The sequence below is a fragment of the Aythya ferina genome (genome assembly GCF_964211825.1).
Source record: "Aythya ferina genome assembly, chromosome: 16".
Taxonomy (NCBI): Eukaryota; Metazoa; Chordata; class Aves; order Anseriformes; family Anatidae; genus Aythya; species Aythya ferina.
The window spans coordinates 11,136,446-11,163,642 of NC_140315.1; the positions used below are offsets into that span (position 1 = coordinate 11,136,446).

At 47.8% G+C, this 27,197-nt stretch overlaps 3 protein-coding genes across 3 annotated transcripts; all 3 read right to left on the bottom strand.

Annotated features, from left to right (window-relative positions):
* Positions 1-2,679: 2,679 nt before the first annotated feature.
* Positions 2,680-7,415, bottom strand: LOC311445686 (uncharacterized protein). The gene is made up of 6 exons (XM_084538044.1): positions 7,269-7,415; positions 5,891-6,193; positions 5,362-5,506; positions 4,603-4,769; positions 3,648-3,779; positions 2,680-3,223 (listed from the first exon to the last, which is right to left on the bottom strand). Exons 1-6 carry the CDS (start codon positions 7,317-7,319, stop codon positions 2,684-2,686), a joined length of 1,338 nt encoding a protein of 445 aa, XP_084394170.1. The 5' UTR covers positions 7,320-7,415; the 3' UTR covers positions 2,680-2,683.
* A 4,153-nt stretch (positions 7,416-11,568) lies between these two features.
* On the bottom strand, positions 11,569-16,304 carry LOC311445872 (uncharacterized protein). The gene is made up of 6 exons (XM_084538407.1): positions 16,158-16,304; positions 14,780-15,082; positions 14,251-14,395; positions 13,492-13,658; positions 12,537-12,668; positions 11,569-12,112 (listed from the first exon to the last, which is right to left on the bottom strand). Exons 1-6 carry the CDS (start codon positions 16,206-16,208, stop codon positions 11,573-11,575), a joined length of 1,338 nt encoding a protein of 445 aa, XP_084394533.1. The 5' UTR covers positions 16,209-16,304; the 3' UTR covers positions 11,569-11,572.
* Positions 16,305-20,457: 4,153 nt separating this feature from the next.
* On the bottom strand, positions 20,458-25,193 carry LOC311445473 (uncharacterized protein). The gene is made up of 6 exons (XM_084537642.1): positions 25,047-25,193; positions 23,669-23,971; positions 23,140-23,284; positions 22,381-22,547; positions 21,426-21,557; positions 20,458-21,001 (listed from the first exon to the last, which is right to left on the bottom strand). The coding sequence occupies exons 1-6, from the start codon at positions 25,095-25,097 to the stop codon at positions 20,462-20,464; spliced, it is 1,338 nt and encodes a 445-aa protein (XP_084393768.1). The 5' UTR covers positions 25,098-25,193; the 3' UTR covers positions 20,458-20,461.
* Positions 25,194-27,197: the final 2,004 nt, after the last annotated feature.

Genomic DNA, 27,197 nt, shown 5'->3' on the forward strand with positions numbered 1-27,197 from the left:
ATGTAAAGCAGCGTGCCTACTAGAATCTACATCACTCAACAAACCACTAAGCACTAGGGATGTTGCTTCGCAGAGATGCTGCATCTCACTTGCACAGCACTATCACACCGTCACGCAGAGAGGCCTCTTGCACTTCTCATTCATACCACAAGAAAATATCACTTAATATCATTTGTCCACAGCTTCAGGAGGTCCTGGTGAGCAGCTGAGAGCGGAGACCCCTCCGAGGAAAATGCTTGGGGTGCACCAATGGGCGTCTGTTCCACAGTCGATCCCACAGCCAAGCAGAGCAGCTCCTGGCGCAAGGAACGATGCTATTCTAGTTTTGTGTAATTACACCAAAGAGATGCATTGCAATAAGTAGCAAGTGTGGCCTTGACCATTTGTTTCGTGATTTGTTTCTTTCCCAAGCAATTGAACCTTACACATGCTGTTGCTCTTACACATCCCAGGGTACCTCATTCCTGTGGCTCTAGGGGCGCTTGCACTTCGCTAGCAGACAGTCCAGTCTTTGTTAGCCGTCGGCTTCCCCACCAGACATGTCGTAGACGGGTCGTTTTATTGGCTCCACCAGATCCGGGACCCTCCTCCCATCAGCTCCAACTTCCTCCTTTCTAGCTGTTGGCCACACCATGCCCCCGAGCCACCTCCCTCCTCACTTTTAGTGCACTGCTGTATCATTACTCAGCTCCAGATTATCACCAAACGGGTCACCCACAGTTAGACACATTACATTAGTAATTGTTCTCGATTCAGCTGGTGGGTTTCAGAATGATTTCTGAGCAAGCGAAACAGAGCCACGAGGAGGAGGTTTCGTCCTCTTATGAGGAAGAACTTCTTACAGTTCAGATGACAGAGCACTGCAACAGGCTGCTCAGAGAGCTTGTGGAGTCTCTTCTTTGGAGATGCTCAAAAGTCGTCTGGATGTGATCCCTTGTAATGTGCTTGGGGTGACCCTGCTTGAACAGGGGGGCTGGACCAGATGATCTCTGGAGGTCCCTTCCAACCTGTGACACATTCTGTGATTCTGTGACAGACTGCAGTGAAAGGAAGTGGGTACGGAGGTACATATATTGCTTTCCTTGTTTGTTTGTTTGTTTGTTTGTTTTTTCTTTCTCATGCTGAGCAGTTGCATGGAAACAACAAAGTGCCTGAGTCAAGTCAGAGCTGATCTTCAGGAGGCAGCACCAATATACTGCACCTGGGCACCATCTCCCAAAGCCTTCCCAACTCCACAGAATTTCATTCCAGTAAGCGCCCCGTCTACTGCCAAAAATCTGTAGTGAAACAAACCCCGTATTTAAATGTCATTTTTTGTTTCATTAAAACGCATTCCTTGAGGAACTCCCAACCATTCCATCCCACTTTCCATCTCTCGTCCTCATACCTACACATAAGAAAACGCTGCTGAGAGCCAGCTTCACTAAGCATGCCCACGATGCACAAGTTGGAAAAAGCTTCCCTGCTTTTTATATCACTTCAGAGGGTCCACCATCATGGTGATCCCCATTAAAACAATCTGGTGCCTTCATGACTTCAACCCAGGCTGGAGACCTGCATTTAAAAATGTCAGAGCCTGCTTCCACGTATCCCAAAGCTTTGGTCTTAACAAACGCTCCTGAGGAATCCACATTTGTCATCTAGACTCTTAGGGCTGGGACACCAAATGAAGCAATGGAGGCAGAAGAACTGGTACCCGAGTACACAAAACAGTTCCTTCAAAAGGAGATCCATTTCTACTAAAATGAGGTGCTTAATTCCGGGGCATGAGTTATTCTTGAGGTTTAACTTAAACATTTGAAGTTACTCTTGAGAGGGACGGAGTATGTGTGGGGGGGAGGGGTTGTATTTTGGAAGCTATCCAGAGTTGTAAGGGGAGTTGGTTTTTGCTCCCATTATCACAGTAAAAACTGTCGTACGTGTGGATGGTCCTACAGCATGATTGCTAGAAGCTACTAAAGAAGAGGTGCCAGTTGAGTTCCTCACAACGTGTGAGAGCCTTGCACGAAGCAGTGAGGAACTCCTGCTACAGCACTGCCCCTTCCGCCGCCCCCACACTGCCCTCCCAGAAAGAAAGCAGGGGCTTTGTTGTCCAAGACAGAGTAAGGGGAGCACAAGAAAACCAGGAGGAACTGGAAGAAGACAAACATCCTTATCTTTGTAACGGCAGACACGGAAAACAGCCCGGCAGCTCGTGATCCTTGTCATTGGGACCATCCTTCACTCTGTTTAACTGAAAATATCAAGTACTGCCTTCTGCTGAGTAGGAAAGTTCTTTCACGTGAAGCCCTACCGCCTATACACGAGCACCGCTGTCAATATGGTGTTTCACGCAACACAGTAGCTCACCTGCCCGGCTCCTGCCTCCGTGCTGGCTCACACTCAGCAGGGTCACGTCACAAAATGCACTTGTCAAAACTCTGTTACTGTCTGAGACAGAGTTTTACATAATTCTGCTCCAGCTGCCTTTCCGAATCAAAATGGGATTTGGGGCTCGCTTTCTCTAGCTTGCACGTTACTCACGGCACTTACTGGGGTACCAATGTTGACAAAAATCTTCTTAATCTGTTTTATACATCCAACTTCACGCCTTGTCCTGATAGCATCTTGCACGAGGGAAGTCTTGAAGGAGGGAGGAGAGACAGGCAGCAAAAATTCAGACAAGTCTGTTACTTTTAAGTCATTACAGGTTTTTATTGGAAATGTGTTGTGCATTGCTGCACAACACGTCGCCTGCGAGGGCTTCATCTTTGTTCTTTCCATCGCATTCTGGGGTTTCACACCACTGCATATCGTAAGCCACTAAAGCAGCTTCTTGCTGGTCTGGACATCTTAGAATATTACTTTGCCTCTTGTGGATTTCATTGATGGTCTTCAGTCTGGAAGCTGCAAAATTGATTTTCCTTTTCGGCTGGCGCAATGGCTCCCTCCTCTGTGGCTCCTTAAGATTAGGGAACACCTGGATCACAGAGGATTCATTTCTTTCGCACTCCGGATTTGGTGCACCAGCTCCAAGATGACGTGGACTTCTTATAGGAAGCTGTTGATTCTTGAGGATTGTGTTGATTACTTCCATTCTGGAAGCCACTGAAGGCATTGTAGATTTTGGCTGTCTTAGCGCTTCCATCTTCTGTGCCGCTATAAACGGCTGGTTCATACCGCCTTCAACTTTTTGGCACTTTTTATCGCTTCTCCAGTGGACAGATTCTGTGTATCTGAGAAACTGGTGACAGAAAATACACACATTTAGAGAATGAAAACAAGGAAAGAAGAGATTGCCTTCAGCAGAGAAGGAAAGGAAAAGCAGAAGTGTTTATTGACTTCTTCTTTAGTTGTGTTTGTCACACAGTAGAAATACTTGCTGAATTACAGACTGTACTAAATACTTCTTTATGTGCCCCTGATTGCTAAGCTTCGTTTATTGCCACCACTTTCACGGGTTACATTTAAAATTGCAACTGCATAGTGAAAATCCAAATTCGGACTGTATGAGATGAACCGATGTCTAATCTTACGCATTTCTAACTTACACGGGAAGATACCTCGAACTAAAAGCACAGACCTTTCCAAGCAAATCATGGGATTTTTCCCTCAAGCTCTTTAGCATGGAAGACCTCATCGGTTAGTATTACAAATTGCATTGTTACCTCTGCAGTTTTCTGCTCGTGCTGGGAACGAGCATCGGTCATCCTCGAGGAGGCGGTCTGCCTGTTCTCAAAGGGCCTCCTGACTGCGGCCAGGCCGCCAGGCGCAGTGCAGGCCTTGATCTCCTCGGAAATCTAGAGGGATTAAATAAGGTCAGCTGGTTTCCATTGGTAGCAAGAACGTACTGTCCATGTCAACAAGAAAGGGCAAGGCGTTCTCGAGTGTAAATGAAGCAGTTCCTATGTTCTCCACACAGTTCACTTGGGCCAGGCTTCCTACAGTTCTTCCTTTTGGGGACAGAGAGCTAACTGCAGCATTCTTTGCAGTGTCAGGAGGAGGGAATTTGAACCTTCTCTGCCCAAGGAACTGCAGGAATCTGCTCCGAATACGCCAAAGCGATGAGGAAATCAAGAAGCCAGTGGGCAGGAACTGTGTGGTTTGAAAACACCTGGACTCTTCCCGTACCTTATCTTAACCAGACGCTGTTTTATAACGCAGCGATTTCAAATCCTTCAGTTTGAGCAGCAAGAGCTCTAAGCTCACTGTGCATCTGAATAGGATTTTATTATTTGTCAATAACGAATATTTGTTGTGTTAAAGAAGCTGCTGTTTTTGGTGAACATGAGCAAATAGGATAACCGCGTTGCTGCTCTCTCTCACGCCTAGGGCCCTCATCAGTGAAGTCCAGGCAAAGGTGGACGACAAAGAAGAGCAATTCCATGAATGAAAAGGGATTGTCCAAAAGACCGGAGGCATGTAGCATGAAAAATCTCATTTGGTAGACACAGACTGAAGGATGACTATGTTTGCTATCTAAGTTTCCTAATTTCGGATTTAAATTTTGATCCACCCCGTGAGCCATCTGATAGCTTGCTTGTGGAAATAAAGACAGTTAGGGTCTGACCCTGTGCAAAGCAAACGTAGAATTAAGAAGATAATGAGACATTGGGATCTTACATGATTAGGAAAGCAGTTCCTCTTCTCTGCTTTGGCCGCTGCAGCTTGATAAAGAGCCTCTTTATCCTTTAAGGAGACATTCTCCTCAAAGAGCTGCAGCGTGCTGCCAGGCTTCGGAGGGCGCGCTTCTCGAAGTCCTCTGAGAAGTTTTCGACCACCCCCTGAAACTACAAACAGACATCATAGCTGGGGAGAGGGAGGTGGGTGCACGTGTTTCAAATCTTGAAAGAAAAGCAGTAGGCAAAACGAACAGGAACGCCAACATTTTAGCAGCTGTTTAGCAACTTTTACTTTAGAACACATCAAGCACAGAGCATTCGACTTGTGGAAACCTGAAAGCCACGCTTAAAAGCTAAAGTGTTGGTACGAAAGCAGCACGGCTCCAAATCCAAACTATCTTCACCAACAGAGAATAGGAAGTTCCTGCTTTTCCATAATGGACGAATGCTGCCCATAGTTTTGATATCCTAGTTTTAGATTTGGGTCGTCTTCATCATAAGTTTTCTTCTCTAAACATAGGACACCGTTCTGTTGTGTTCTGCTCAAAAAGTGTTTAATGGGCTTCGGGCACTCCTCCATAACACACAGATAAAATGGAGAAAGCCGAAAAGTTTGTTTGGCATCAATAAGAACACCACGTTCTTTTCCTGGGCAGCCTGGGGGCTGCCCTGATGACAAGAATGTGGTTGCCCCTCGTCACAACAGAGATCGAGTGCACTCAACTAAAGCGAGAAAGCAGATCCAAGTGGTCAGACTAACCTTTGGCATCGCTGTGTTGTCCATTTTCTGAGAGCGTCTCAAAGACTGCCCTCCTCCTTTTAGCACCGGACTCCACTATGCCTGGATTGCTCTCAGGCTCGCTAGTCCGAGCTGGTGACAGTGAGCTCCTCTCACTTTCTGCTCCCTGTTAGAAGACGTCAAGGGGATGGGAGTTAGAAGCTACTGGTAGGAGACTGATAGGGTTCTCGGGGGCAGAAATGACATGAGGCAGCAGCAGATTGGAAGGGGGTGCTGTTCTGGCAGCAGTGTTCTCCAGGATGCTCTATGGTCAATTTCTGTGGCACTGCAGGTTGTGAATGGTGCATTCATGTGCTGCTTAGCTGATAGCTCATCGCACCATCGTGCTTAGCAGTATCTCGCACTTTCCATTTGCCGTGGTCTCCTTGCAAAACAAGGAGATTTGGCACAGTTGCACATGTTTTCCTCACGTTGACAGAGGTGCTAGAATCACAAGGCCACAGTGATGGGGGGGGAATCGTTCTCAAGTGCAGAACCTTCTTGCACTCACCTTCCTGCCACCCAGGTTCTCGAAGTGGCTCTCAAGCTCCTTGTCAGAAGTTGGGAAGTTTTCAATCTCGCCAGGGGCGCCCAGGGGCTCCTCCTCGATGGTTTCCATGATACGACCCCGTGCCCGGAGTATTTCCACAGATTTGACACGGATGCGTCTCTTCCGTGCCCGTGACCGTGACCGTGGCACTGGTGGGCGCTGGCGCACCAAGATGGGTCTTGTGGCCCTGGCGGACTCCCGTTCCTTCACAAGGAGCTGGAAAGAGCCCTTCTGCGGGGTCACGTCAGATGACTCCATCGTGCCCTGCCAATGAAACAGGTACATCGTGCCATAGCTTGTATTTCAGACTGAGCTTCAGCCTGCAGTGTTGGACTGACTGGACTTTTGTTTGTTTGCTTACTTTGTTTTGAGACAAATACCTAAGGATTTGAGTGGTCTGCAGTATTTCACAGGGGAGGAAGAGGCACGGGAGAAGCGCTAGGGTTCTGCAATCCAAGGCTACTCATGGAAGAAATTGCACTGTGCCATCTGCGCTTCTCAGGAATGAATTTGAATTGAGGCCTCAACCTGACTTTAAGCCACTTTCTCCACCTGCTCACAGTCACTGAAGTCCCTACAAAATGCTGATGGGAATTCCTTCTTAAGTCAAATACTTGATGGCGACTGCGCATCTGAAACTGTCAGTAGATTGTATTGCTTCCTGGGCTTCATAGAGCCTTCTTAGCCTTTATGAAAATGCAGGGAGAAAACTGGGGGAATAAGAACAACCAGAGAGATTTGGAGTTGGGCTTCAGTGGCCTTTAGCCTTTCATACCATCTTTGCTGACTGTGATTCCTAACTTTGGCTGGCCACTCGTGAAGTTATTGTGTTTCAGTGAAGTACGTCCACTGTGGGAGAAGGACCGACACGTTGCCCATGGGGCTGTAACTCATTCAAGCTGATGCCTTTTCCCAAGCACTGCAGTCCAGCCCCCAGGACCCAGAGGAAAGGACAGAACAGAGAGCAGCCGAGCCCTTAGTTTATGACCATGCTGGGACGAGAGGCAGGGGGATGCGAGAGAGAGGAACAGAAGCTGCTTCTCCCTCGATCTGGGGACCAATATTCACTGCCCATGGTACCAGAGGATCTTGTCTCCACTAAAGACTCCCTGAAAGCGCGCGTGGGAGCTAGCTGCACGCTTCGGACACCATCACATGAAGAGCTTGCAGTTTCTGCTGCAGGTAAGCAGAGCCTCAAGTATCCGCAGCATTTCACTTTTTGTTTCTTTTGCCCCCTTTGTTCGCCCATTTATCATATGAACAGTATCAAGCTTTGCACTAGACCACCTATGTCCAAAGAAGTGCATGAACTTGTGCAGATTGAAGGAGCTAATCTTACCGCTAGGGTCTTCTCAGTGGACCGTTCATCCTGTGACATCGCTGCACTCATCTCGTGCCTGTTAAAAGGAAGGCAAATTTAAACGTTCTCGTATTCACTGGTCTCATCTGACTAACGAACGTGAAGCTTGATCACCAGTTCACAGGATGGAACTGTTGGAGACAAGCTGTTGGAAACATTGGAGACAAGCCGTATCCTACCTCGTTCGTCACAGCTGCACTTCCAAGAAGTGATGACCGCAGGAAGAGGCGCTGCCTTTTATCCTGCCTGGCTGCATTATGAGCACACAATCAGTCCACAGTTGCCAGGTTACTGGCTCCATCTATGGGCATACGGAAACCGAGACAGCCAAGCTGGCACCCCCACTTTCCTTACCCCAAAAGACCAGCCAGAGACCCCCGGGGCAGAACCTGTTGCTGCTGCAGAACCACGTCCAGAAAGAACTTGGGGTCCTTAGAGACAAGATCTTGGGCGGAAAGAGCCCTCAGAGAGAGCATCGCTTTTTCATTCTTATTCTCCACTCCTTAGCTAACTTCAAATTCTCTCTTAGAGCTAACCAGAACAACTGTTGGACCAGCTCTGGCACACCGTGCTTGGCTTTCTTTCATTTATGCATGTTGGCTGTTTTGCGTGTGGCTGGTTGGTCTTGATAATTAAGAGAAATATCCAAACGTCAGGTAATTTGCCCCTGACGTGTTCTCTCTTCCTGTAGGCTGACGGAGACTTCTGACTTTCAGGCTACAGCTCTTTGGCCAACAAAACTATTGAAGGACTCTCTACTAGGCCAACCCATTCTTTCGGAATGGGGAATTAAGGGAGAAATCCAACGTGGACATTTTTGGACCTAGAGAGGGAGAGAATCAGCAAGTGAACTCAGAAGTCTGCAGTTGCAATGCCATACCTGGGCTTCATAAAGCAGCTCGGTGCTCAGGCTCGGGCTCAAAGGCGACGCACAAGAACCTGCTGCCCGTCTGTGTTGGGGTACCCTCTGTTGTGCGTTTGCATTCAGCCGACAGGTACTAAACGTTCTGGGGAATACACTGCAGGGGGAAGTGTATTCCCCCAGAATACAGAACAGAAGGAGTTCCCATGTTGTTTCAACCAAAGCCCTGTTGCTTGACTTTAAAGAATTATTTCTGAGTTAGGCGCTGGACTTCTGTACACGTGCTAAGCTAGGTGAAGGGATGCAAGACACGGACTCCTGATGGCTCTTCAACAGGAGGCCTTTCTTGCCCTTTTTCACTACTACATATACTTTCCCCGTAGCCCCACGCACTCTCCACGTGCCCAAATCTCTCATACAATTGGTTAGAGACCCTCAGACACGTGCCTCAAGCCAGCCAGCAACTGGCCACTGCCCCAGAGATCATCTTTAACACTGTAGCCAACTGCCTTTATCTCAACCTTGCTCAAGTTTTTGTTTCTACCGCTGGTTTCCTCATTATCTCTCATTCAGGGACGTGTGAAACAGCGCGGAGCTACCTGCAAATTCCTTTCCCACAATTCCCCCTTTTTTATTTTCGATCAACCAAACGCTTTTGATAGATTGCCTAACAATCACCGCAGATATTGCAAGACGCACGGTACAAGAAGCAACAGGGTGAAAATCACATGCAGAGTTATGTAAAGCAGCGTGCCTACTAGAATCTACATCACTCAACAAACCACTAAGCACTAGGGATGTTGCTTCGCAGAGATGCTGCATCTCACTTGCACAGCACTATCACACCGTCACGCAGAGAGGCCTCTTGCACTTCTCATTCATACCACAAGAAAATATCACTTAATATCATTTGTCCACAGCTTCAGGAGGTCCTGGTGAGCAGCTGAGAGCGGAGACCCCTCCGAGGAAAATGCTTGGGGTGCACCAATGGGCGTCTGTTCCACAGTCGATCCCACAGCCAAGCAGAGCAGCTCCTGGCGCAAGGAACGATGCTATTCTAGTTTTGTGTAATTACACCAAAGAGATGCATTGCAATAAGTAGCAAGTGTGGCCTTGACCATTTGTTTCGTGATTTGTTTCTTTCCCAAGCAATTGAACCTTACACATGCTGTTGCTCTTACACATCCCAGGGTACCTCATTCCTGTGGCTCTAGGGGCGCTTGCACTTCGCTAGCAGACAGTCCAGTCTTTGTTAGCCGTCGGCTTCCCCACCAGACATGTCGTAGACGGGTCGTTTTATTGGCTCCACCAGATCCGGGACCCTCCTCCCATCAGCTCCAACTTCCTCCTTTCTAGCTGTTGGCCACACCATGCCCCCGAGCCACCTCCCTCCTCACTTTTAGTGCACTGCTGTATCATTACTCAGCTCCAGATTATCACCAAACGGGTCACCCACAGTTAGACACATTACATTAGTAATTGTTCTCGATTCAGCTGGTGGGTTTCAGAATGATTTCTGAGCAAGCGAAACAGAGCCACGAGGAGGAGGTTTCGTCCTCTTATGAGGAAGAACTTCTTACAGTTCAGATGACAGAGCACTGCAACAGGCTGCTCAGAGAGCTTGTGGAGTCTCTTCTTTGGAGATGCTCAAAAGTCGTCTGGATGTGATCCCTTGTAATGTGCTTGGGGTGACCCTGCTTGAACAGGGGGGCTGGACCAGATGATCTCTGGAGGTCCCTTCCAACCTGTGACACATTCTGTGATTCTGTGACAGACTGCAGTGAAAGGAAGTGGGTACGGAGGTACATATATTGCTTTCCTTGTTTGTTTGTTTGTTTGTTTGTTTTTTCTTTCTCATGCTGAGCAGTTGCATGGAAACAACAAAGTGCCTGAGTCAAGTCAGAGCTGATCTTCAGGAGGCAGCACCAATATACTGCACCTGGGCACCATCTCCCAAAGCCTTCCCAACTCCACAGAATTTCATTCCAGTAAGCGCCCCGTCTACTGCCAAAAATCTGTAGTGAAACAAACCCCGTATTTAAATGTCATTTTTTGTTTCATTAAAACGCATTCCTTGAGGAACTCCCAACCATTCCATCCCACTTTCCATCTCTCGTCCTCATACCTACACATAAGAAAACGCTGCTGAGAGCCAGCTTCACTAAGCATGCCCACGATGCACAAGTTGGAAAAAGCTTCCCTGCTTTTTATATCACTTCAGAGGGTCCACCATCATGGTGATCCCCATTAAAACAATCTGGTGCCTTCATGACTTCAACCCAGGCTGGAGACCTGCATTTAAAAATGTCAGAGCCTGCTTCCACGTATCCCAAAGCTTTGGTCTTAACAAACGCTCCTGAGGAATCCACATTTGTCATCTAGACTCTTAGGGCTGGGACACCAAATGAAGCAATGGAGGCAGAAGAACTGGTACCCGAGTACACAAAACAGTTCCTTCAAAAGGAGATCCATTTCTACTAAAATGAGGTGCTTAATTCCGGGGCATGAGTTATTCTTGAGGTTTAACTTAAACATTTGAAGTTACTCTTGAGAGGGACGGAGTATGTGTGGGGGGGAGGGGTTGTATTTTGGAAGCTATCCAGAGTTGTAAGGGGAGTTGGTTTTTGCTCCCATTATCACAGTAAAAACTGTCGTACGTGTGGATGGTCCTACAGCATGATTGCTAGAAGCTACTAAAGAAGAGGTGCCAGTTGAGTTCCTCACAACGTGTGAGAGCCTTGCACGAAGCAGTGAGGAACTCCTGCTACAGCACTGCCCCTTCCGCCGCCCCCACACTGCCCTCCCAGAAAGAAAGCAGGGGCTTTGTTGTCCAAGACAGAGTAAGGGGAGCACAAGAAAACCAGGAGGAACTGGAAGAAGACAAACATCCTTATCTTTGTAACGGCAGACACGGAAAACAGCCCGGCAGCTCGTGATCCTTGTCATTGGGACCATCCTTCACTCTGTTTAACTGAAAATATCAAGTACTGCCTTCTGCTGAGTAGGAAAGTTCTTTCACGTGAAGCCCTACCGCCTATACACGAGCACCGCTGTCAATATGGTGTTTCACGCAACACAGTAGCTCACCTGCCCGGCTCCTGCCTCCGTGCTGGCTCACACTCAGCAGGGTCACGTCACAAAATGCACTTGTCAAAACTCTGTTACTGTCTGAGACAGAGTTTTACATAATTCTGCTCCAGCTGCCTTTCCGAATCAAAATGGGATTTGGGGCTCGCTTTCTCTAGCTTGCACGTTACTCACGGCACTTACTGGGGTACCAATGTTGACAAAAATCTTCTTAATCTGTTTTATACATCCAACTTCACGCCTTGTCCTGATAGCATCTTGCACGAGGGAAGTCTTGAAGGAGGGAGGAGAGACAGGCAGCAAAAATTCAGACAAGTCTGTTACTTTTAAGTCATTACAGGTTTTTATTGGAAATGTGTTGTGCATTGCTGCACAACACGTCGCCTGCGAGGGCTTCATCTTTGTTCTTTCCATCGCATTCTGGGGTTTCACACCACTGCATATCGTAAGCCACTAAAGCAGCTTCTTGCTGGTCTGGACATCTTAGAATATTACTTTGCCTCTTGTGGATTTCATTGATGGTCTTCAGTCTGGAAGCTGCAAAATTGATTTTCCTTTTCGGCTGGCGCAATGGCTCCCTCCTCTGTGGCTCCTTAAGATTAGGGAACACCTGGATCACAGAGGATTCATTTCTTTCGCACTCCGGATTTGGTGCACCAGCTCCAAGATGACGTGGACTTCTTATAGGAAGCTGTTGATTCTTGAGGATTGTGTTGATTACTTCCATTCTGGAAGCCACTGAAGGCATTGTAGATTTTGGCTGTCTTAGCGCTTCCATCTTCTGTGCCGCTATAAACGGCTGGTTCATACCGCCTTCAACTTTTTGGCACTTTTTATCGCTTCTCCAGTGGACAGATTCTGTGTATCTGAGAAACTGGTGACAGAAAATACACACATTTAGAGAATGAAAACAAGGAAAGAAGAGATTGCCTTCAGCAGAGAAGGAAAGGAAAAGCAGAAGTGTTTATTGACTTCTTCTTTAGTTGTGTTTGTCACACAGTAGAAATACTTGCTGAATTACAGACTGTACTAAATACTTCTTTATGTGCCCCTGATTGCTAAGCTTCGTTTATTGCCACCACTTTCACGGGTTACATTTAAAATTGCAACTGCATAGTGAAAATCCAAATTCGGACTGTATGAGATGAACCGATGTCTAATCTTACGCATTTCTAACTTACACGGGAAGATACCTCGAACTAAAAGCACAGACCTTTCCAAGCAAATCATGGGATTTTTCCCTCAAGCTCTTTAGCATGGAAGACCTCATCGGTTAGTATTACAAATTGCATTGTTACCTCTGCAGTTTTCTGCTCGTGCTGGGAACGAGCATCGGTCATCCTCGAGGAGGCGGTCTGCCTGTTCTCAAAGGGCCTCCTGACTGCGGCCAGGCCGCCAGGCGCAGTGCAGGCCTTGATCTCCTCGGAAATCTAGAGGGATTAAATAAGGTCAGCTGGTTTCCATTGGTAGCAAGAACGTACTGTCCATGTCAACAAGAAAGGGCAAGGCGTTCTCGAGTGTAAATGAAGCAGTTCCTATGTTCTCCACACAGTTCACTTGGGCCAGGCTTCCTACAGTTCTTCCTTTTGGGGACAGAGAGCTAACTGCAGCATTCTTTGCAGTGTCAGGAGGAGGGAATTTGAACCTTCTCTGCCCAAGGAACTGCAGGAATCTGCTCCGAATACGCCAAAGCGATGAGGAAATCAAGAAGCCAGTGGGCAGGAACTGTGTGGTTTGAAAACACCTGGACTCTTCCCGTACCTTATCTTAACCAGACGCTGTTTTATAACGCAGCGATTTCAAATCCTTCAGTTTGAGCAGCAAGAGCTCTAAGCTCACTGTGCATCTGAATAGGATTTTATTATTTGTCAATAACGAATATTTGTTGTGTTAAAGAAGCTGCTGTTTTTGGTGAACATGAGCAAATAGGATAACCGCGTTGCTGCTCTCTCTCACGCCTAGGGCCCTCATCAGTGAAGTCCAGGCAAAGGTGGACGACAAAGAAGAGCAATTCCATGAATGAAAAGGGATTGTCCAAAAGACCGGAGGCATGTAGCATGAAAAATCTCATTTGGTAGACACAGACTGAAGGATGACTATGTTTGCTATCTAAGTTTCCTAATTTCGGATTTAAATTTTGATCCACCCCGTGAGCCATCTGATAGCTTGCTTGTGGAAATAAAGACAGTTAGGGTCTGACCCTGTGCAAAGCAAACGTAGAATTAAGAAGATAATGAGACATTGGGATCTTACATGATTAGGAAAGCAGTTCCTCTTCTCTGCTTTGGCCGCTGCAGCTTGATAAAGAGCCTCTTTATCCTTTAAGGAGACATTCTCCTCAAAGAGCTGCAGCGTGCTGCCAGGCTTCGGAGGGCGCGCTTCTCGAAGTCCTCTGAGAAGTTTTCGACCACCCCCTGAAACTACAAACAGACATCATAGCTGGGGAGAGGGAGGTGGGTGCACGTGTTTCAAATCTTGAAAGAAAAGCAGTAGGCAAAACGAACAGGAACGCCAACATTTTAGCAGCTGTTTAGCAACTTTTACTTTAGAACACATCAAGCACAGAGCATTCGACTTGTGGAAACCTGAAAGCCACGCTTAAAAGCTAAAGAGTTGGTACGAAAGCAGCACGGCTCCAAATCCAAACTATCTTCACCAACAGAGAATAGGAAGTTCCTGCTTTTCCATAATGGACGAATGCTGCCCATAGTTTTGATATCCTAGTTTTAGATTTGGGTCGTCTTCATCATAAGTTTTCTTCTCTAAACATAGGACACCGTTCTGTTGTGTTCTGCTCAAAAAGTGTTTAATGGGCTTCGGGCACTCCTCCATAACACACAGATAAAATGGAGAAAGCCGAAAAGTTTGTTTGGCATCAATAAGAACACCACGTTCTTTTCCTGGGCAGCCTGGGGGCTGCCCTGATGACAAGAATGTGGTTGCCCCTCGTCACAACAGAGATCGAGTGCACTCAACTAAAGCGAGAAAGCAGATCCAAGTGGTCAGACTAACCTTTGGCATCGCTGTGTTGTCCATTTTCTGAGAGCGTCTCAAAGACTGCCCTCCTCCTTTTAGCACCGGACTCCACTATGCCTGGATTGCTCTCAGGCTCGCTAGTCCGAGCTGGTGACAGTGAGCTCCTCTCACTTTCTGCTCCCTGTTAGAAGACGTCAAGGGGATGGGAGTTAGAAGCTACTGGTAGGAGACTGATAGGGTTCTCGGGGGCAGAAATGACATGAGGCAGCAGCAGATTGGAAGGGGGTGCTGTTCTGGCAGCAGTGTTCTCCAGGATGCTCTATGGTCAATTTCTGTGGCACTGCAGGTTGTGAATGGTGCATTCATGTGCTGCTTAGCTGATAGCTCATCGCACCATCGTGCTTAGCAGTATCTCGCACTTTCCATTTGCCGTGGTCTCCTTGCAAAACAAGGAGATTTGGCACAGTTGCACATGTTTTCCTCACGTTGACAGAGGTGCTAGAATCACAAGGCCACAGTGATGGGGGGGGAATCGTTCTCAAGTGCAGAACCTTCTTGCACTCACCTTCCTGCCACCCAGGTTCTCGAAGTGGCTCTCAAGCTCCTTGTCAGAAGTTGGGAAGTTTTCAATCTCGCCAGGGGCGCCCAGGGGCTCCTCCTCGATGGTTTCCATGATACGACCCCGTGCCCGGAGTATTTCCACAGATTTGACACGGATGCGTCTCTTCCGTGCCCGTGACCGTGACCGTGGCACTGGTGGGCGCTGGCGCACCAAGATGGGTCTTGTGGCCCTGGCGGACTCCCGTTCCTTCACAAGGAGCTGGAAAGAGCCCTTCTGCGGGGTCACGTCAGATGACTCCATCGTGCCCTGCCAATGAAACAGGTACATCGTGCCATAGCTTGTATTTCAGACTGAGCTTCAGCCTGCAGTGTTGGACTGACTGGACTTTTGTTTGTTTGCTTACTTTGTTTTGAGACAAATACCTAAGGATTTGAGTGGTCTGCAGTATTTCACAGGGGAGGAAGAGGCACGGGAGAAGCGCTAGGGTTCTGCAATCCAAGGCTACTCATGGAAGAAATTGCACTGTGCCATCTGCGCTTCTCAGGAATGAATTTGAATTGAGGCCTCAACCTGACTTTAAGCCACTTTCTCCACCTGCTCACAGTCACTGAAGTCCCTACAAAATGCTGATGGGAATTCCTTCTTAAGTCAAATACTTGATGGCGACTGCGCATCTGAAACTGTCAGTAGATTGTATTGCTTCCTGGGCTTCATAGAGCCTTCTTAGCCTTTATGAAAATGCAGGGAGAAAACTGGGGGAATAAGAACAACCAGAGAGATTTGGAGTTGGGCTTCAGTGGCCTTTAGCCTTTCATACCATCTTTGCTGACTGTGATTCCTAACTTTGGCTGGCCACTCGTGAAGTTATTGTGTTTCAGTGAAGTACGTCCACTGTGGGAGAAGGACCGACACGTTGCCCATGGGGCTGTAACTCATTCAAGCTGATGCCTTTTCCCAAGCACTGCAGTCCAGCCCCCAGGACCCAGAGGAAAGGACAGAACAGAGAGCAGCCGAGCCCTTAGTTTATGACCATGCTGGGACGAGAGGCAGGGGGATGCGAGAGAGAGGAACAGAAGCTGCTTCTCCCTCGATCTGGGGACCAATATTCACTGCCCATGGTACCAGAGGATCTTGTCTCCACTAAAGACTCCCTGAAAGCGCGCGTGGGAGCTAGCTGCACGCTTCGGACACCATCACATGAAGAGCTTGCAGTTTCTGCTGCAGGTAAGCAGAGCCTCAAGTATCCGCAGCATTTCACTTTTTGTTTCTTTTGCCCCCTTTGTTCGCCCATTTATCATATGAACAGTATCAAGCTTTGCACTAGACCACCTATGTCCAAAGAAGTGCATGAACTTGTGCAGATTGAAGGAGCTAATCTTACCGCTAGGGTCTTCTCAGTGGACCGTTCATCCTGTGACATCGCTGCACTCATCTCGTGCCTGTTAAAAGGAAGGCAAATTTAAACGTTCTCGTATTCACTGGTCTCATCTGACTAACGAACGTGAAGCTTGATCACCAGTTCACAGGATGGAACTGTTGGAGACAAGCTGTTGGAAACATTGGAGACAAGCCGTATCCTACCTCGTTCGTCACAGCTGCACTTCCAAGAAGTGATGACCGCAGGAAGAGGCGCTGCCTTTTATCCTGCCTGGCTGCATTATGAGCACACAATCAGTCCACAGTTGCCAGGTTACTGGCTCCATCTATGGGCATACGGAAACCGAGACAGCCAAGCTGGCACCCCCACTTTCCTTACCCCAAAAGACCAGCCAGAGACCCCCGGGGCAGAACCTGTTGCTGCTGCAGAACCACGTCCAGAAAGAACTTGGGGTCCTTAGAGACAAGATCTTGGGCGGAAAGAGCCCTCAGAGAGAGCATCGCTTTTTCATTCTTATTCTCCACTCCTTAGCTAACTTCAAATTCTCTCTTAGAGCTAACCAGAACAACTGTTGGACCAGCTCTGGCACACCGTGCTTGGCTTTCTTTCATTTATGCATGTTGGCTGTTTTGCGTGTGGCTGGTTGGTCTTGATAATTAAGAGAAATATCCAAACGTCAGGTAATTTGCCCCTGACGTGTTCTCTCTTCCTGTAGGCTGACGGAGACTTCTGACTTTCAGGCTACAGCTCTTTGGCCAACAAAACTATTGAAGGACTCTCTACTAGGCCAACCCATTCTTTCGGAATGGGGAATTAAGGGAGAAATCCAACGTGGACATTTTTGGACCTAGAGAGGGAGAGAATCAGCAAGTGAACTCAGAAGTCTGCAGTTGCAATGCCATACCTGGGCTTCATAAAGCAGCTCGGTGCTCAGGCTCGGGCTCAAAGGCGACGCACAAGAACCTGCTGCCCGTCTGTGTTGGGGTACCCTCTGTTGTGCGTTTGCATTCAGCCGACAGGTACTAAACGTTCTGGGGAATACACTGCAGGGGGAAGTGTATTCCCCCAGAATACAGAACAGAAGGAGTTCCCATGTTGTTTCAACCAAAGCCCTGTTGCTTGACTTTAAAGAATTATTTCTGAGTTAGGCGCTGGACTTCTGTACACGTGCTAAGCTAGGTGAAGGGATGCAAGACACGGACTCCTGATGGCTCTTCAACAGGAGGCCTTTCTTGCCCTTTTTCACTACTACATATACTTTCCCCGTAGCCCCACGCACTCTCCACGTGCCCAAATCTCTCATACAATTGGTTAGAGACCCTCAGACACGTGCCTCAAGCCAGCCAGCAACTGGCCACTGCCCCAGAGATCATCTTTAACACTGTAGCCAACTGCCTTTATCTCAACCTTGCTCAAGTTTTTGTTTCTACCGCTGGTTTCCTCATTATCTCTCATTCAGGGACGTGTGAAACAGCGCGGAGCTACCTGCAAATTCCTTTCCCACAATTCCCCCTTTTTTATTTTCGATCAACCAAACGCTTTTGATAGATTGCCTAACAATCACCGCAGATATTGCAAGACGCACGGTACAAGAAGCAACAGGGTGAAAATCACATGCAGAGTTATGTAAAGCAGCGTGCCTACTAGAATCTACATCACTCAACAAACCACTAAGCACTAGGGATGTTGCTTCGCAGAGATGCTGCATCTCACTTGCACAGCACTATCACACCGTCACGCAGAGAGGCCTCTTGCACTTCTCATTCATACCACAAGAAAATATCACTTAATATCATTTGTCCACAGCTTCAGGAGGTCCTGGTGAGCAGCTGAGAGCGGAGACCCCTCCGAGGAAAATGCTTGGGGTGCACCAATGGGCGTCTGTTCCACAGTCGATCCCACAGCCAAGCAGAGCAGCTCCTGGCGCAAGGAACGATGCTATTCTAGTTTTGTGTAATTACACCAAAGAGATGCATTGCAATAAGTAGCAAGTGTGGCCTTGACCATTTGTTTCGTGATTTGTTTCTTTCCCAAGCAATTGAACCTTACACATGCTGTTGCTCTTACACATCCCAGGGTACCTCATTCCTGTGGCTCTAGGGGCGCTTGCACTTCGCTAGCAGACAGTCCAGTCTTTGTTAGCCGTCGGCTTCCCCACCAGACATGTCGTAGACGGGTCGTTTTATTGGCTCCACCAGATCCGGGACCCTCCTCCCATCAGCTCCAACTTCCTCCTTTCTAGCTGTTGGCCACACCATGCCCCCGAGCCACCTCCCTCCTCACTTTTAGTGCACTGCTGTATCATTACTCAGCTCCAGATTATCACCAAACGGGTCACCCACAGTTAGACACATTACATTAGTAATTGTTCTCGATTCAGCTGGTGGGTTTCAGAATGATTTCTGAGCAAGCGAAACAGAGCCACGAGGAGGAGGTTTCGTCCTCTTATGAGGAAGAACTTCTTACAGTTCAGATGACAGAGCACTGCAACAGGCTGCTCAGAGAGCTTGTGGAGTCTCTTCTTTGGAGATGCTCAAAAGTCGTCTGGATGTGATCCCTTGTAATGTGCTTGGGGTGACCCTGCTTGAACAGGGGGGCTGGACCAGATGATCTCTGGAGGTCCCTTCCAACCTGTGACACATTCTGTGATTCTGTGACAGACTGCAGTGAAAGGAAGTGGGTACGGAGGTACATATATTGCTTTCCTTGTTTGTTTGTTTGTTTGTTTGTTTTTTCTTTCTCATGCTGAGCAGTTGCATGGAAACAACAAAGTGCCTGAGTCAAGTCAGAGCTGATCTTCAGGAGGCAGCACCAATATACTGCACCTGGGCACCATCTCCCAAAGCCTTCCCAACTCCACAGAATTTCATTCCAGTAAGCGCCCCGTCTACTGCCAAAAATCTGTAGTGAAACAAACCCCGTATTTAAATGTCATTTTTTGTTTCATTAAAACGCATTCCTTGAGGAACTCCCAACCATTCCATCCCACTTTCCATCTCTCGTCCTCATACCTACACATAAGAAAACGCTGCTGAGAGCCAGCTTCACTAAGCATGCCCACGATGCACAAGTTGGAAAAAGCTTCCCTGCTTTTTATATCACTTCAGAGGGTCCACCATCATGGTGATCCCCATTAAAACAATCTGGTGCCTTCATGACTTCAACCCAGGCTGGAGACCTGCATTTAAAAATGTCAGAGCCTGCTTCCACGTATCCCAAAGCTTTGGTCTTAACAAACGCTCCTGAGGAATCCACATTTGTCATCTAGACTCTTAGGGCTGGGACACCAAATGAAGCAATGGAGGCAGAAGAACTGGTACCCGAGTACACAAAACAGTTCCTTCAAAAGGAGATCCATTTCTACTAAAATGAGGTGCTTAATTCCGGGGCATGAGTTATTCTTGAGGTTTAACTTAAACATTTGAAGTTACTCTTGAGAGGGACGGAGTATGTGTGGGGGGGAGGGGTTGTATTTTGGAAGCTATCCAGAGTTGTAAGGGGAGTTGGTTTTTGCTCCCATTATCACAGTAAAAACTGTCGTACGTGTGGATGGTCCTACAGCATGATTGCTAGAAGCTACTAAAGAAGAGGTGCCAGTTGAGTTCCTCACAACGTGTGAGAGCCTTGCACGAAGCAGTGAGGAACTCCTGCTACAGCACTGCCCCTTCCGCCGCCCCCACACTGCCCTCCCAGAAAGAAAGCAGGGGCTTTGTTGTCCAAGACAGAGTAAGGGGAGCACAAGAAAACCAGGAGGAACTGGAAGAAGACAAACATCCTTATCTTTGTAACGGCAGACACGGAAAACAGCCCGGCAGCTCGTGATCCTTGTCATTGGGACCATCCTTCACTCTGTTTAACTGAAAATATCAAGTACTGCCTTCTGCTGAGTAGGAAAGTTCTTTCACGTGAAGCCCTACCGCCTATACACGAGCACCGCTGTCAATATGGTGTTTCACGCAACACAGTAGCTCACCTGCCCGGCTCCTGCCTCCGTGCTGGCTCACACTCAGCAGGGTCACGTCACAAAATGCACTTGTCAAAACTCTGTTACTGTCTGAGACAGAGTTTTACATAATTCTGCTCCAGCTGCCTTTCCGAATCAAAATGGGATTTGGGGCTCGCTTTCTCTAGCTTGCACGTTACTCACGGCACTTACTGGGGTACCAATGTTGACAAAAATCTTCTTAATCTGTTTTATACATCCAACTTCACGCCTTGTCCTGATAGCATCTTGCACGAGGGAAGTCTTGAAGGAGGGAGGAGAGACAGGCAGCAAAAATTCAGACAAGTCTGTTACTTTTAAGTCATTACAGGTTTTTATTGGAAATGTGTTGTGCATTGCTGCACAACACGTCGCCTGCGAGGGCTTCATCTTTGTTCTTTCCATCGCATTCTGGGGTTTCACACCACTGCATATCGTAAGCCACTAAAGCAGCTTCTTGCTGGTCTGGACATCTTAGAATATTACTTTGCCTCTTGTGGATTTCATTGATGGTCTTCAGTCTGGAAGCTGCAAAATTGATTTTCCTTTTCGGCTGGCGCAATGGCTCCCTCCTCTGTGGCTCCTTAAGATTAGGGAACACCTGGATCACAGAGGATTCATTTCTTTCGCACTCCGGATTTGGTGCACCAGCTCCAAGATGACGTGGACTTCTTATAGGAAGCTGTTGATTCTTGAGGATTGTGTTGATTACTTCCATTCTGGAAGCCACTGAAGGCATTGTAGATTTTGGCTGTCTTAGCGCTTCCATCTTCTGTGCCGCTATAAACGGCTGGTTCATACCGCCTTCAACTTTTTGGCACTTTTTATCGCTTCTCCAGTGGACAGATTCTGTGTATCTGAGAAACTGGTGACAGAAAATACACACATTTAGAGAATGAAAACAAGGAAAGAAGAGATTGCCTTCAGCAGAGAAGGAAAGGAAAAGCAGAAGTGTTTATTGACTTCTTCTTTAGTTGTGTTTGTCACACAGTAGAAATACTTGCTGAATTACAGACTGTACTAAATACTTCTTTATGTGCCCCTGATTGCTAAGCTTCGTTTATTGCCACCACTTTCACGGGTTACATTTAAAATTGCAACTGCATAGTGAAAATCCAAATTCGGACTGTATGAGATGAACCGATGTCTAATCTTACGCATTTCTAACTTACACGGGAAGATACCTCGAACTAAAAGCACAGACCTTTCCAAGCAAATCATGGGATTTTTCCCTCAAGCTCTTTAGCATGGAAGACCTCATCGGTTAGTATTACAAATTGCATTGTTACCTCTGCAGTTTTCTGCTCGTGCTGGGAACGAGCATCGGTCATCCTCGAGGAGGCGGTCTGCCTGTTCTCAAAGGGCCTCCTGACTGCGGCCAGGCCGCCAGGCGCAGTGCAGGCCTTGATCTCCTCGGAAATCTAGAGGGATTAAATAAGGTCAGCTGGTTTCCATTGGTAGCAAGAACGTACTGTCCATGTCAACAAGAAAGGGCAAGGCGTTCTCGAGTGTAAATGAAGCAGTTCCTATGTTCTCCACACAGTTCACTTGGGCCAGGCTTCCTACAGTTCTTCCTTTTGGGGACAGAGAGCTAACTGCAGCATTCTTTGCAGTGTCAGGAGGAGGGAATTTGAACCTTCTCTGCCCAAGGAACTGCAGGAATCTGCTCCGAATACGCCAAAGCGATGAGGAAATCAAGAAGCCAGTGGGCAGGAACTGTGTGGTTTGAAAACACCTGGACTCTTCCCGTACCTTATCTTAACCAGACGCTGTTTTATAACGCAGCGATTTCAAATCCTTCAGTTTGAGCAGCAAGAGCTCTAAGCTCACTGTGCATCTGAATAGGATTTTATTATTTGTCAATAACGAATATTTGTTGTGTTAAAGAAGCTGCTGTTTTTGGTGAACATGAGCAAATAGGATAACCGCGTTGCTGCTCTCTCTCACGCCTAGGGCCCTCATCAGTGAAGTCCAGGCAAAGGTGGACGACAAAGAAGAGCAATTCCATGAATGAAAAGGGATTGTCCAAAAGACCGGAGGCATGTAGCATGAAAAATCTCATTTGGTAGACACAGACTGAAGGATGACTATGTTTGCTATCTAAGTTTCCTAATTTCGGATTTAAATTTTGATCCACCCCGTGAGCCATCTGATAGCTTGCTTGTGGAAATAAAGACAGTTAGGGTCTGACCCTGTGCAAAGCAAACGTAGAATTAAGAAGATAATGAGACATTGGGATCTTACATGATTAGGAAAGCAGTTCCTCTTCTCTGCTTTGGCCGCTGCAGCTTGATAAAGAGCCTCTTTATCCTTTAAGGAGACATTCTCCTCAAAGAGCTGCAGCGTGCTGCCAGGCTTCGGAGGGCGCGCTTCTCGAAGTCCTCTGAGAAGTTTTCGACCACCCCCTGAAACTACAAACAGACATCATAGCTGGGGAGAGGGAGGTGGGTGCACGTGTTTCAAATCTTGAAAGAAAAGCAGTAGGCAAAACGAACAGGAACGCCAACATTTTAGCAGCTGTTTAGCAACTTTTACTTTAGAACACATCAAGCACAGAGCATTCGACTTGTGGAAACCTGAAAGCCACGCTTAAAAGCTAAAGAGTTGGTACGAAAGCAGCACGGCTCCAAATCCAAACTATCTTCACCAACAGAGAATAGGAAGTTCCTGCTTTTCCATAATGGACGAATGCTGCCCATAGTTTTGATATCCTAGTTTTAGATTTGGGTCGTCTTCATCATAAGTTTTCTTCTCTAAACATAGGACACCGTTCTGTTGTGTTCTGCTCAAAAAGTGTTTAATGGGCTTCGGGCACTCCTCCATAACACACAGATAAAATGGAGAAAGCCGAAAAGTTTGTTTGGCATCAATAAGAACACCACGTTCTTTTCCTGGGCAGCCTGGGGGCTGCCCTGATGACAAGAATGTGGTTGCCCCTCGTCACAACAGAGATCGAGTGCACTCAACTAAAGCGAGAAAGCAGATCCAAGTGGTCAGACTAACCTTTGGCATCGCTGTGTTGTCCATTTTCTGAGAGCGTCTCAAAGACTGCCCTCCTCCTTTTAGCACCGGACTCCACTATGCCTGGATTGCTCTCAGGCTCGCTAGTCCGAGCTGGTGACAGTGAGCTCCTCTCACTTTCTGCTCCCTGTTAGAAGACGTCAAGGGGATGGGAGTTAGAAGCTACTGGTAGGAGACTGATAGGGTTCTCGGGGGCAGAAATGACATGAGGCAGCAGCAGATTGGAAGGGGGTGCTGTTCTGGCAGCAGTGTTCTCCAGGATGCTCTATGGTCAATTTCTGTGGCACTGCAGGTTGTGAATGGTGCATTCATGTGCTGCTTAGCTGATAGCTCATCGCACCATCGTGCTTAGCAGTATCTCGCACTTTCCATTTGCCGTGGTCTCCTTGCAAAACAAGGAGATTTGGCACAGTTGCACATGTTTTCCTCACGTTGACAGAGGTGCTAGAATCACAAGGCCACAGTGATGGGGGGGGAATCGTTCTCAAGTGCAGAACCTTCTTGCACTCACCTTCCTGCCACCCAGGTTCTCGAAGTGGCTCTCAAGCTCCTTGTCAGAAGTTGGGAAGTTTTCAATCTCGCCAGGGGCGCCCAGGGGCTCCTCCTCGATGGTTTCCATGATACGACCCCGTGCCCGGAGTATTTCCACAGATTTGACACGGATGCGTCTCTTCCGTGCCCGTGACCGTGACCGTGGCACTGGTGGGCGCTGGCGCACCAAGATGGGTCTTGTGGCCCTGGCGGACTCCCGTTCCTTCACAAGGAGCTGGAAAGAGCCCTTCTGCGGGGTCACGTCAGATGACTCCATCGTGCCCTGCCAATGAAACAGGTACATCGTGCCATAGCTTGTATTTCAGACTGAGCTTCAGCCTGCAGTGTTGGACTGACTGGACTTTTGTTTGTTTGCTTACTTTGTTTTGAGACAAATACCTAAGGATTTGAGTGGTCTGCAGTATTTCACAGGGGAGGAAGAGGCACGGGAGAAGCGCTAGGGTTCTGCAATCCAAGGCTACTCATGGAAGAAATTGCACTGTGCCATCTGCGCTTCTCAGGAATGAATTTGAATTGAGGCCTCAACCTGACTTTAAGCCACTTTCTCCACCTGCTCACAGTCACTGAAATCCCTACAAAATGCTGATGGGAATTCCTTCTTAAGTCAAATACTTGATGGCGACTGCGCATCTGAAACTGTCAGTAGATTGTATTGCTTCCTGGGCTTCATAGAGCCTTCTTAGCCTTTATGAAAATGCAGGGAGAAAACTGGGGGAATAAGAACAACCAGAGAGATTTGGAGTTGGGCTTCAGTGGCCTTTAGCCTTTCATACCATCTTTGCTGACTGTGATTCCTAACTTTGGCTGGCCACTCGTGAAGTTATTGTGTTTCAGTGAAGTACGTCCACTGTGGGAGAAGGACCGACACGTTGCCCATGGGGCTGTAACTCATTCAAGCTGATGCCTTTTCCCAAGCACTGCAGTCCAGCCCCCAGGACCCAGAGGAAAGGACAGAACAGAGAGCAGCCGAGCCCTTAGTTTATGACCATGCTGGGACGAGAGGCAGGGGGATGCGAGAGAGAGGAACAGAAGCTGCTTCTCCCTCGATCTGGGGACCAATATTCACTGCCCATGGTACCAGAGGATCTTGTCTCCACTAAAGACTCCCTGAAAGCGCGCGTGGGAGCTAGCTGCACGCTTCGGACACCATCACATGAAGAGCTTGCAGTTTCTGCTGCAGGTAAGCAGAGCCTCAAGTATCCGCAGCATTTCACTTTTTGTTTCTTTTGCCCCCTTTGTTCGCCCATTTATCATATGAACAGTATCAAGCTTTGCACTAGACCACCTATGTCCAAAGAAGTGCATGAACTTGTGCAGATTGAAGGAGCTAATCTTACCGCTAGGGTCTTCTCAGTGGACCGTTCATCCTGTGACATCGCTGCACTCATCTCGTGCCTGTTAAAAGGAAGGCAAATTTAAACGTTCTCGTATTCACTGGTCTCATCTGACTAACGAACGTGAAGCTTGATCACCAGTTCACAGGATGGAACTGTTGGAGACAAGCTGTTGGAAACATTGGAGACAAGCCGTATCCTACCTCGTTCGTCACAGCTGCACTTCCAAGAAGTGATGACCGCAGGAAGAGGCGCTGCCTTTTATCCTGCCTGGCTGCATTATGAGCACACAATCAGTCCACAGTTGCCAGGTTACTGGCTCCATCTATGGGCATACGGAAACCGAGACAGCCAAGCTGGCACCCCCACTTTCCTTACCCCAAAAGACCAGCCAGAGACCCCCGGGGCAGAACCTGTTGCTGCTGCAGAACCACGTCCAGAAAGAACTTGGGGTCCTTAGAGACAAGATCTTGGGCGGAAAGAGCCCTCAGAGAGAGCATCGCTTTTTCATTCTTATTCTCCACTCCTTAGCTAACTTCAAATTCTCTCTTAGAGCTAACCAGAACAACTGTTGGACCAGCTCTGGCACACCGTGCTTGGCTTTCTTTCATTTATGCATGTTGGCTGTTTTGCGTGTGGCTGGTTGGTCTTGATAATTAAGAGAAATATCCAAACGTCAGGTAATTTGCCCCTGACGTGTTCTCTCTTCCTGTAGGCTGACGGAGACTTCTGACTTTCAGGCTACAGCTCTTTGGCCAACAAAACTATTGAAGGACTCTCTACTAGGCCAACCCATTCTTTCGGAATGGGGAATTAAGGGAGAAATCCAACGTGGACATTTTTGGACCTAGAGAGGGAGAGAATCAGCAAGTGAACTCAGAAGTCTGCAGTTGCAATGCCATACCTGGGCTTCATAAAGCAGCTCGGTGCTCAGGCTCGGGCTCAAAGGCGACGCACAAGAACCTGCTGCCCGTCTGTGTTGGGGTACCCTCTGTTGTGCGTTTGCATTCAGCCGACAGGTACTAAACGTTCTGGGGAATACACTGCAGGGGGAAGTGTATTCCCCCAGAATACAGAACAGAAGGAGTTCCCATGTTGTTTCAACCAAAGCCCTGTTGCTTGACTTTAAAGAATTATTTCTGAGTTAGGCGCTGGACTTCTGTACACGTGCTAAGCTAGGTGAAGGGATGCAAGACACGGACTCCTGATGGCTCTTCAACAGGAGGCCTTTCTTGCCCTTTTTCACTACTACATATACTTTCCCCGTAGCCCCACGCACTCTCCACGTGCCCAAATCTCTCATACAATTGGTTAGAGACCCTCAGACACGTGCCTCAAGCCAGCCAGCAACTGGCCACTGCCCCAGAGATCATCTTTAACACTGTAGCCAACTGCCTTTATCTCAACCTTGCTCAAGTTTTTGTTTCTACCGCTGGTTTCCTCATTATCTCTCATTCAGGGACGTGTGAAACAGCGCGGAGCTACCTGCAAATTCCTTTCCCACAATTCCCCCTTTTTTATTTTCGATCAACCAAACGCTTTTGATAGATTGCCTAACAATCACCGCAGATATTGCAAGACGCACGGTACAAGAAGCAACAGGGTGAAAATCACATGCAGAGTTATGTAAAGCAGCGTGCCTACTAGAATCTACATCACTCAACAAACCACTAAGCACTAGGGATGTTGCTTCGCAGAGATGCTGCATCTCACTTGCACAGCACTATCACACCGTCACGCAGAGAGGCCTCTTGCACTTCTCATTCATACCACAAGAAAATATCACTTAATATCATTTGTCCACAGCTTCAGGAGGTCCTGGTGAGCAGCTGAGAGCGGAGACCCCTCCGAGGAAAATGCTTGGGGTGCACCAATGGGCGTCTGTTCCACAGTCGATCCCACAGCCAAGCAGAGCAGCTCCTGGCGCAAGGAACGATGCTATTCTAGTTTTGTGTAATTACACCAAAGAGATGCATTGCAATAAGTAGCAAGTGTGGCCTTGACCATTTGTTTCGTGATTTGTTTCTTTCCCAAGCAATTGAACCTTACACATGCTGTTGCTCTTACACATCCCAGGGTACCTCATTCCTGTGGCTCTAGGGGCGCTTGCACTTCGCTAGCAGACAGTCCAGTCTTTGTTAGCCGTCGGCTTCC

What these genes read in the sequence shown, in the direction of transcription:
- LOC311445686 (XM_084538044.1), bottom strand. Translation starts at nt 7,319, where the DNA reads ATGAGTGCAGCGATGTCACAGGATGAACGGTCCACTGAGAAGACCCTA. An exon ending in AGAACCTGGGTGGCAGGAAG is followed by an intron (nt 5,507 to 5,890) that starts GTGAGTGCAAGA and finishes GTCTTCTAACAG; the next exon opens with GGAGCAGAAAGTGAGAGGAG. An exon ending in GGAACTGCTTTCCTAATCAT is followed by an intron (nt 3,780 to 4,602) that starts GTAAGATCCCAA and finishes TAATCCCTCTAG; the next exon opens with ATTTCCGAGGAGATCAAGGC.
- LOC311445872 (XM_084538407.1), bottom strand. Translation starts at nt 16,208, where the DNA reads ATGAGTGCAGCGATGTCACAGGATGAACGGTCCACTGAGAAGACCCTA. An exon ending in AGAACCTGGGTGGCAGGAAG is followed by an intron (nt 14,396 to 14,779) that starts GTGAGTGCAAGA and finishes GTCTTCTAACAG; the next exon opens with GGAGCAGAAAGTGAGAGGAG. An exon ending in GGAACTGCTTTCCTAATCAT is followed by an intron (nt 12,669 to 13,491) that starts GTAAGATCCCAA and finishes TAATCCCTCTAG; the next exon opens with ATTTCCGAGGAGATCAAGGC.
- LOC311445473 (XM_084537642.1), bottom strand. Translation starts at nt 25,097, where the DNA reads ATGAGTGCAGCGATGTCACAGGATGAACGGTCCACTGAGAAGACCCTA. An exon ending in ACAACACAGCGATGCCAAAG is followed by an intron (nt 22,548 to 23,139) that starts GTTAGTCTGACC and finishes GTCTGTTTGTAG; the next exon opens with TTTCAGGGGGTGGTCGAAAA. An exon ending in ACGAGCAGAAAACTGCAGAG is followed by an intron (nt 21,002 to 21,425) that starts GTAACAATGCAA and finishes TTCTGTCACCAG; the next exon opens with TTTCTCAGATACACAGAATC.